Raw genomic sequence first — 10,027 nt, 5'->3', positions numbered from 1 at the left:
AAAAACATTCCAATATAAAGAAGCATATAAGCCCAAAACTATTTAATAAAAATAATTATGTTTTATATTAAATATAAAAATATTGAATGTTCTCACTGAAGAAAAAGTCAATTTTTAGCTAAATATGTAAGTTGCAATTCAATAAAGATATATGGCTCATATATATATATATATGAATTGTAATTTAATAAAAATATAGTGATTTATATATATATAATTGTTTATAATTGAAAATTATAATTAAAATAAAATATTATTGTATTGAAAGGTTCTCGAGTTTAATATGAAAGAAATATTGTAAAGTTGTGTTATGTAAATATTTTAATTCAATCAAATTAAATAACAATAAAAATAAAAATAAGTATAGAATAAATTTATTTATATATATATATATATATATATATATATATATTAAATATGTCAAATTACATAAAAATAAAATAAAATAAATAATTATAATGATCAATTATTAATAATCAAACCAGTCTAAATTTATTTTAATTATGGATTTATCAAGAAAATAGATTTGATTTTGATTCTCTATATGCTAGATAAATCCATAATTAAAATAGATTTAAATTAATTTAATAAAAAATATTATAATTGATAGTGAGTAAAAATATATTAAATTTAAAAAAAAAAAAAAAACAATTTTTAATTAAATAGGTAAACTGTTATTAAAAAAATTATTATTATATTTTATATTTTTTAATAATTTTTGTTTAAATAAATTTAAAAAATGTGAATTTGAATAATTAAATTTATATAAATAAGATATTTAAAACAAAAATTAAAACTCTATTTTTATTTGTATAAAAAATATTTTAAATCAAAAATAAATAAATAAAATAATTTGTAACCTAAAATTAAATAATCAATTTCTATAAATAAAGATTAAAACCTTGAAACATCACACTTCCCCGCTCCCTCAAAGAAAACAAAATAAATCTTAAAACTACCCTAACTTTATACAATGCTTTATTGGATGCAGGGGTATTTGGCTATTTTACACGTAAAATACTTTCTAGTGGATGATGGCCATATACTCGTATTTGGCTATTTTACACGTAAAATACTTTCTAGTTCCAAATCTCCACGTCATGTGTAACTTGCCAATAATTTTTAAGAACGTCAATATGAGAGGCATATTTAAAAATGAAAAGTTAAATATATATATATATATATATATAACCTTGCGCGAGAGTGAATCATTGTGAATAGTGATTCATTAACATTATTAATATCTAATTTAATAATCCACCCGTATCGCAATTTCCCAAGTGACCACTATCCGGATTCCGGACTAAGTCATAAATATCAATTTCTAATTTTCAACAGGTAAATGGTATGGTATTATTGGTAATTAATTCCCAGCTACCCACTGCCGAGTTATGTTACTAATTTATGGTGATTCGTTTGCAAGTTGCAACTTCCAATTCGTGTCAAATTCCAATCAACAGCAATCTGTAAGTTATTCATTGTTGAATGTGGTGACTCTGGTGAGGAGCAGGGCATAAGAAAAACTCTGCAAAGTCTGGAACTTCGAATGCTACAAAACCAGAACTCAGCCGACCAAGTAACCAGTAAGTGATAGCCTATTAGCCATAGATAGTGTTTCACACTACTTATATTTGAGAGATGCTCTGCTCTATTCATTTTTCTATGCATGCTTGTTGGATATCTGTATTCGTTTTTCTATGCATGCTAGCTGGATATCTCTCTGAGACAGTAGTGTTTTGTTTTTTAATTTTTAATAAATTGAATTTTTCTCTATCTTTACTTGGCTTTGTGTATTTTGATTGGTGGAAGTTTCAGTCCTCATCTGTGAAAGCTACTCTTTTAAGGGCAGCAGAAGCTCATGTATGTTTCCCTCGTTTTTTAGGCCTTCTTTGCAATTTGCTATCATTAGGCTTAAATCTTGTGCCTTGTGGCAAAGTCTTTCTTTAAGAAACCCAAGTTCCTTATCAAATATTTTGACTGCATCATAAATCTCTTGAGGATTCCTTTTGTTCCCATTAATCCACGAAGATCTTCACATAGTGGTTGGTTAGCTTCAATCTTTAAGTGGAAGGGGTCTATGCTCTTCTATAAGTTAGGTTTTGGGGGTTCTGCTTCAACTGATCTTATCTGACTGCAGGGAAATCCTTTCTCAGAAGACTGCCCAGCTGAATTTTTGCACATCTCTCTCTGGTTGTACATTTATCCTGCTTGCACTGCATTGAGAGATGTGCACTGCTGAGTTGAGATCAATATGAACTCTTTTTTTTGTACTTCATTTCTTTTGGTTGCCAGTGAAGCTTCTCTAGGACTCCCAAATTCCTCTTTCAACAAACCTTGGATGCTTCTTTGGCTAACTTGTCAGCAATCTTATACATTTCCCAAGAGTTTGCTTCTTCTTTATATTCTTGATTGTCTTAAATTATCTGAGAGGCCTCTTGGAAGAAGGTTGTGGAGTCAAGGGTCCCTTGGTGTGCCCTTGCCTTTAGCACCTTTATCAGAAGTATTAAGCCTCCAAATATTTATGATTTCTCAATTCTTAGAAGACTTATTCTTCTTGGCCATAAATATGGGCAGACACTTTTGTGACATGAATTGAAGTGCATCTAAATGCTACTTTTGTAACATGGCTTGAAGTGCATCCAAGTCCAAATTTGAATGCCGGAAGAGAAGTTGTCTACCCAAGCCAAAATGAAGGGTTGTAGCCTGTTACACCACTCCTATAAGTTAAAAGGCACTCCCGAGTCCCGAGTCCCCGTGAATGATTTAGCATATTTAAATTGACAATTATGTACCTTATGTACTTTTTTAATGTCTATCCCATACATTTAATTGCTGAAATGCATGGAAATGGGTCTACTGGATTTATTGAAAAGTCAGGGTCTGTTGTTCATATATGGGGAAACAGCGTGCATATTTTATATATAATGCATGGCTATCGATATCTATCTGTTTTTGAAGTTATATATTGATCTGTAATTTCACATCAATTCTTTTTGAGGACATATGTTCATCATATGCTTTGATTATTTGAGTTGACTTCTACTGTATTTTTGTTAGATTGTTTTATTGATAATGTGCATAGATTGATGAAAATTTCAACAATCTAGAAAATTTGCAGAAAAGTTTGATCAACAGGTCTCAAAACAAAGTGTAGCAATGAGACTTGAGCCAAATGGTACAACAGAAAATGGAAAATTTGCAACAATTATGAGTACACGAGAGATTTTTCAGCGAAAATCACATGAGATACCATTTGTCGACGCGTTTCGAACCAAATAGTGTGGTTCATCGTCAGGACAACTTGTCCTGACGATGAACCACACTATTTGGTTCGAAACGCGTCGACAAATGGTATCTCATGTGATTTTGGCCGAAAAATCTCTTGTAAACTTGATATGGATCACAGAGGCCTCAACTCTACAATTATGAGTACAATTTGAAATTAGATGAAACTTGTACAAATAAATATTAAAAGTCATATGATGGGCAGTTTAAAAATAAAAACATCATAAAAAAATTCCTTGACGGGTAGAGTCACCCGTCAAATTTAACCCCTGATTGGATGGCACTAAGGCATCGTTATGTTTGTTGGTCTAAGTCTAGTCTATTCTACATTATCTGATCTATTTGGTGCAGCAAGAAGAAATTCGTTGTTAAGAGGAAGAGGAAGATTATGGATTTTCTTGTAGGTTTTTTAATGGAGAATGTCTATAGAGTAAATGTTAGCGCAAAATTGTTGGGTTTGGAGGTACTACATGTTCTTGGAAACGCAAAGTGCATTATTGATTGGATCAATGTTATAAGCAGTTTAATCTTTTTATCTTATCAAACTGGATGCAGGGCATTTTTAATTTGGTGAAGACTTTCCAAGATATTTTTTGAGGCATATTTACAGGGAATAAAATTAAGTTGCTAATTTTTTATAAAAAAAAACATATATAAGGATCCAGGAAAGTTCTTCTTTGAAGCATTTGTACAAGAATCTTTGGTAAATGTTGGGAACATAACAGGAATAAAATTAAGTTGCTAATTTTTTATTAAAAAAAACATATCTAAGGATCCAGGAAAGTTCTTCTTTGAAGCATTTGTACAAGATTTTTTGGTAAATGTTGGGAACATAAATTTCTCTAGGATTGCAATGTTTTTGTTATATTTTATTATTTTTCTTTAAAACATGGTTTTGTATTTTGAAAATGAAATGTGACACTAAATGGTGGCGGTCATCATCATTGGTAACTTTTTGATAAGACTTATCTCTATGGGATATAAACAGATAATTTATTATTATAGATTTAAAACTTTTTCAAAGTTAGAAAATTGGAGAAATTTTATATAAAAACTATAAAAAACTTAAAATATCTCTTAATAAAAAAAATGATAACAATAGATTGATTTTTGATATATTTTTTTCAGAGAAATATATTTTTTATATATATGTCATTATCTTTTTGTTTTACTTGCATATGACATGATTTATGGCTGTCTTGCAATCTCTAAAAATCTCAGTTCCATATCTGATATGATCCAGCAAATGATATACAGATGACTGTCTATTTGTTTTATCTGATGTTTTTGTATGGATCAGCAATGTTGTATCTGACCTTAGTGTCTCTAAAGGGTGGCTGCATCTATTTGGGCCAGTTTTTGTATTATTTGGATCTTTTATATTGACTCAATATAATACAATGAAGCTTTTTCTTTCTGAGAAAAAATAATTAATAATAATAATAAAAAATTATAATTACATTATCTGACGGCAAAATATCGTGTCTTATCTGTGATTGGAAACTAGATAACTCCTTCCCAACCACCCGAGATAACATCCATTAATAATAATAATAATATGCATTCTCTAACGCTTAAAAACAAAACTTTTTTTTTCCTCATTCTCTTCATCCGATCACATAAATAATTGGCTCCGATAAAGCTACTCTTCAACATTGTGAAAGGTATTTTGCCGGAGGATCCAATTTGGTAGAAATAACTGGCCGATTCTTCAGCAGAGAATTTAGTTTGTGCTCTACGATGCCCCTTATGCACCAACAACGAATCAACTCATCATGATATTTGTGCATAATCTCGAGACGTAGGAATTTATTATACATTCAGAGGATTAAAAAAACAGCGCTATAACTTTTTAAGAGATCCGGTTAAGATAGAATATAGTCATTTATAATAACATAATTGTGATTAAATAAAAAAAGGTTCATTTATTTATTTAATGAGTGTTATTTGATCAATAAACTAGCAATTGTCCCAAAAGGTACAAAGAGAGTTCGATAGGATTATTAAATTGGAATTGTCAAAAAAATTTAGAAGAGTTAATTGGTTTGTGGAAAACCTCGTTTTCTTGGACTGGATCATTGTAAAATTACTTTTCTTTAGATGTTTTGTTTATATCTCTATTACAAGGAACACATTGAATGTCTTATTTCATTTTAGAGTAAGTTAATTACCCAAAATCAAGAAACCTCTATAGATGGCCAAGCATATACGAAGTTTGCTAGTGACCAAGGCAATAACCACCATGACTATCCCCTACCAATATATTTCATTGAAAACCATAATTGTATATTGCATTTAGAAAGTCAAAACATAATATTAGAAAACATGTTGATATATTGCTATTAAAAAGTTAATTCCATTAGAAACCATGATATTATTATTATATTTTATAAAGAATAATATACATATATAGAATGATACTACATTGAAAACCATAATTGTATATTGCGATTAGAAAGTCAAAATATAATATTCGAAACCATGCTAAATATGACATTACAAACCTTAAATGTCAAAGGGAGAACTTAGAAGTTGGAAATTAAATTACCACAACCATTCCGAAGACCATGTCTATAGAGAACCATGGTCAATGCCAAATTAGGAGGCCGGAAGGCAAAAACAAAAATAAGAAAATACCAAATCGTTGCTAACATTACATGTAGCAAGAATAAAAGAAGCACTTCTTCCCCATGGATGCCTTCCTGATTGTGATCTCACGCTCACCTGAAGACGACCATGCCTGAAGATGACCATCTAAACATGAACACGCACGCTCGCCTGAAGACAACCATGCCTGAAGACGACCATCTAAACATGAACACGATCGTGTTGGAGACTGGTTCATAGCACATGCTATTGTGTTAATAATATTTGACTAAATTAAATGTCGCACAACAAGAATCAATCATTATCTGCATGCATAATGAAACACCATGGCAAATTATGCAGTGCGGTAAAAAAAAACAGCATGCAGTTTTCAATAAAAAATTTGTTTTATATTGTCTGCATACAAGAAATGATCCAATGGGTGCAGCAAGACCTCTACAAAAACTGATTCAAATAGAAATACAAAACTACAGGCGATTAGAAGATGGCAAACGCAGCAAACTTCTCCAGCCATGGGCATGGATTTAACGGCAATACAGTCTTTGGAGACGGCGAGGCAAGGTCGGTTACAGTCATAGCTCTTTACAGGGGCGACCTCAAGAACACGACGCGGGATCTCTCTGAATCCCCTCAAGCAGCAGTTTTGCTTGCAGGCCAAAACATATTAAAGGAAGATCCGTTGGTGAAGTCTGTGAAGCGGCAAGAGATCAGAGATCCGTGGACATTTTGGTTGTCTGGTCTTAGATCCCATCTCGGGGGCGGGAAACCTTTAGCTTTTGGCTTGATCTATGCAGGATCCGACAGCCCGCCGTCCATTCGGCTTATCTCCCTGCTGACGTCTCTTGTATGCAAGGCTTGGGGTCTGCATGTAGCAGATCTGCCCCATCGCACACATGCATGGACCATTCTCTGCAGCCACAGGCCGGATCTACCCTCAGAAATCGGATTGATCTATACAGGATCTGCCAACCTAGGAAATGTCTGGCTCACCCCTCTACAGTCGCTTCATGCATGCAAAGACGAAGGGTTGCATGGGGCAGATCTGCCTATGTACTCTTTTTCATGGCCCAAAACTTGTAGATCCAGGCTGGATCTCTCCAATACGAGCAAGAGTCAAGACCTCCAGGAGCTCAGGCAGCTGATCGGTGGTTATATGCATCGATCCATCAGAGGGTCTGCAGATCGCGAAAGGCAATTGGCAAAATGCCTCAACAAAAGCCCAGAACTGGAAGATCGCCGACAGCCAAAACACAAGGAAACCAACAATGTCACCGTTTCAGGCAGAGCAGGAACTCAGTTAGATGGCAGTTATCAGGTAACAAAAACTTGTTTTCAGATTTTCATAAAAACCCCAGAGACGAAATCCTTTTTAGTATGGGTACATGCAGAAAGTACTGTGATGCAGCTGAAGCAGCAAATCTGTGCATTGACTGGATACCCTAGACATATCCAACACCTAGTAAATGGCAGATGGTCTCTCCAAGACAACATAACCATGGGAAGCTATGGGATTAGCCCAGGAGAAACCATTGTTTTGAACCTCAGACTGAGAGGAGGAGCCCCTCCTCAGGGTCAGACAAGCAGCTCAGGAGGGGAGAAGGGGAAAAAGACAGCATCTCAGCAGCAACCCAAAGGAGGGTTCTCATACAAAAACATTCTTCAGGGTAATAAAGATCCCAGATCCTCTCCAGATCAAGGCAGGTATACTCCTAGGCCATACATAGTAGATCAGTTAGGGCAAACCCCAGCCCTAAACTTTGACTCTACAGGGCTCGATGTTTTCATAAATTCCTATGAAACGCAGGCCCTAATCTGCCGTTTTAACAGCTTCTGGCCGAAACCGATGGATCTATTCCATTGGATCTTCACCACTTGGACCATGGAATGTGACATACATTTATGCTCCAAGGGATTTTTCATAGTTAGATTCGCATCCTCGGAAGACAAAGAAAAAATCATCAGAAATGGGCCTTGGTTCTGGGGAACATCGGGGCTATTCATGACCCCATGGTTTCCAGATTTCGATCCAAACAACATGAAAGTATCCAAAGTGCCGGTTTGGGTCCGTTTATACAACCTTCCCCTCCACTTTTGGAGTGAACAAGTCTTGGAAGGAATTGGGAACAGCATAGGGAAATATATCAAAACAGATCTGGAGAGGATTGATGAAAGGGTATACACTTTTGCACACATTTGTGTCGAAGTAGATCTCAGCAAAGGGCTGCCAGACAACATAAGACTGATCTATAAACAACAAAACTGGCTGCAAGCACTAGACTATGAAAACATTGCTTTCAGATGCAGGCTCTGCAGGCAGACAGGACACCTACAAAGCACATGCCCAGAAGCAAAAAAAGTAAACAGCAAAAAGTAGCAGAAAGGGAAGCAGAGGAAAGGATGGCAATTTCCCCCCCCTGATTCAGATGATGAAGAATTAGAAGCAGAAGAGGACGACACTTTCGCAGAGAATGCAGAGGTATCCAAAGAAATGGAGACTAAGAAGGAAGCTACATCAGCAAACAAGGATACAAAGATCCACCAAAATCAGGCAGAGAAGACAAGCGAGGATCAAAACATGGGAGGGATCAAACGGCATCACCACTTAGATACTTCATACTCAGACAAGGAAACAGGCTCACAGAAAGCAGAAACACAGTTAGTCATTGCTTCGATCGAGCCCACTCAAGGAGAGTGGCGCAAGGTCGAAAAGAAAAAGGGGAGAAAAACTTGAAGCGTGAGTTTTTTACTCACTGCCGAAATTCAGTTTTTTGCCTTTTTCTTTCTCTCTCCTCTCTTCTCTTTTCCTTTTCTTTCTTTATGCACGTTAGTCTTCTAACGTTGCGTGGGGTGCGATTGCACTCGAGCCCATATGGGCAACTTATGGAATGCTTCATTGCATCTGCTAGTGTGACTTTTCATTAATTTTTTAATAAAAGGTTACCGTTTTTTTCTTTGGAAAAAAAAAGACCTCTACAAAAACTTTAAATAGAAAACTTGGGTCAGCTAGCATGCGGTTGTGTAAAGCAGTGCTTCCTCGAATGGCTATCCCTAGAGGCCACGCCGCTTCCTATACAATCGAATCAGAATATAGCTGAGAAAAAAAAAGGCATCATTATGCTAGTAATAAAGGCAAAATAAATCCAAGTACCACAAATATAATATTAAGTATGATTTAAACACACGAGCATACTTGTAAATCCAAGTATCTAGAAAGGAGCAATTGGCGTAAACCAACAGCTTTGGCAGCTTCTGCCATATCAGATGGAAGAACAGCCCCTCGAGCCTCTGCCTTTTCGAATACTTCCTCTGCATTTAAAATGGGTCCAAATTCATCTTCACCATCATTCCCACCTTGATCACCCTCATTGTCCCTACCACCACCTTTTCCCCCTTCTCCTCCTCTAAAGTTTCCATTGTCATTCCCTCCAAAGCATCCTCCGTCACCACCATTATCAGCATTTGAACCATCTTCTTTAATATCCGCACTATTTCCTATTCTTGACTGAGATAGGCTTAGATCTCCTCCAACCATTTTCAAAGGAGCAGTGACAACTTCAGGATCTTTAACTGATTCAGAATCAAAATCCATCTGGCATTTAACCCTGAAAGGCCTACCTGCCTTAAATCTTCCTATTGGAAAGTTTATAATTAACTTTATTATATTTTTCTCTCCTCTACAACGATTAAATCTCTATAGTTCTAGACCTTAAGCTAGGGGTGAAATTTATTTGAGCACCAACTTCAATAGCCTTGAAGTGTTTTGTTGGAGTACACAAGATTTACAAGGGCCCTATCATACAGCCAGAGACAGCTTCTCCCGAAAAGGAATACAACGAATCCGACTTTGGCCTTGTGAAATAAATGCACGAATACACCTGCAACTCGACACTCAACTCTGAGTAGAAAAATAAGGGATTTGATGCGCATAAAGTCACTGACTATCTCATGTCGACTCGAAAGCGCTGAAAACTTTTTAACAAAACGATGTGTGATACTATAATTTAAATGTGCAGATTAGCTGGGCTTCGCTTCCTCTCAAACAACCTGAAATTCGAGATTTTGCCTAAAATGAGACATTCAAATCCAAAATTTGAGAAATACTCTATCAATTTAGTTCAAATACGATAATGAACGA

The 10,027-nt window shown here is 35.1% G+C and overlaps 1 protein-coding gene across 1 annotated transcript; it reads right to left on the bottom strand.

Moving 5' to 3' along the window:
* Window positions 1-8,387: 8,387 nt before the first annotated feature.
* On the bottom strand, window positions 8,388-9,522 carry LOC149194767 (uncharacterized). Its single transcript, XM_089407788.1, has 3 exons — window positions 9,083-9,522; window positions 8,861-8,959; window positions 8,388-8,399 (listed from the first exon to the last, which is right to left on the bottom strand). Exons 1-3 carry the CDS (start codon window positions 9,479-9,481, stop codon window positions 8,388-8,390), a joined length of 510 nt encoding a protein of 169 aa, XP_089263914.1. The 5' UTR covers window positions 9,482-9,522.
* Between the last annotated feature and the right edge of the window lie 505 nt (window positions 9,523-10,027).

Source organism: Pinus tabuliformis, chromosome 2_2 (assembly GCF_031772625.1).
Source record: "Pinus tabuliformis cultivar Carrire ecotype Pingquan chromosome 2_2, CPIR1, whole genome shotgun sequence".
Taxonomy (NCBI): domain Eukaryota; kingdom Viridiplantae; phylum Streptophyta; class Pinopsida; order Pinales; family Pinaceae; genus Pinus; species Pinus tabuliformis.
Note: the sequence above shows the minus strand (reverse complement) of the source record. Positions and strands in the feature narration are given on the sequence as shown.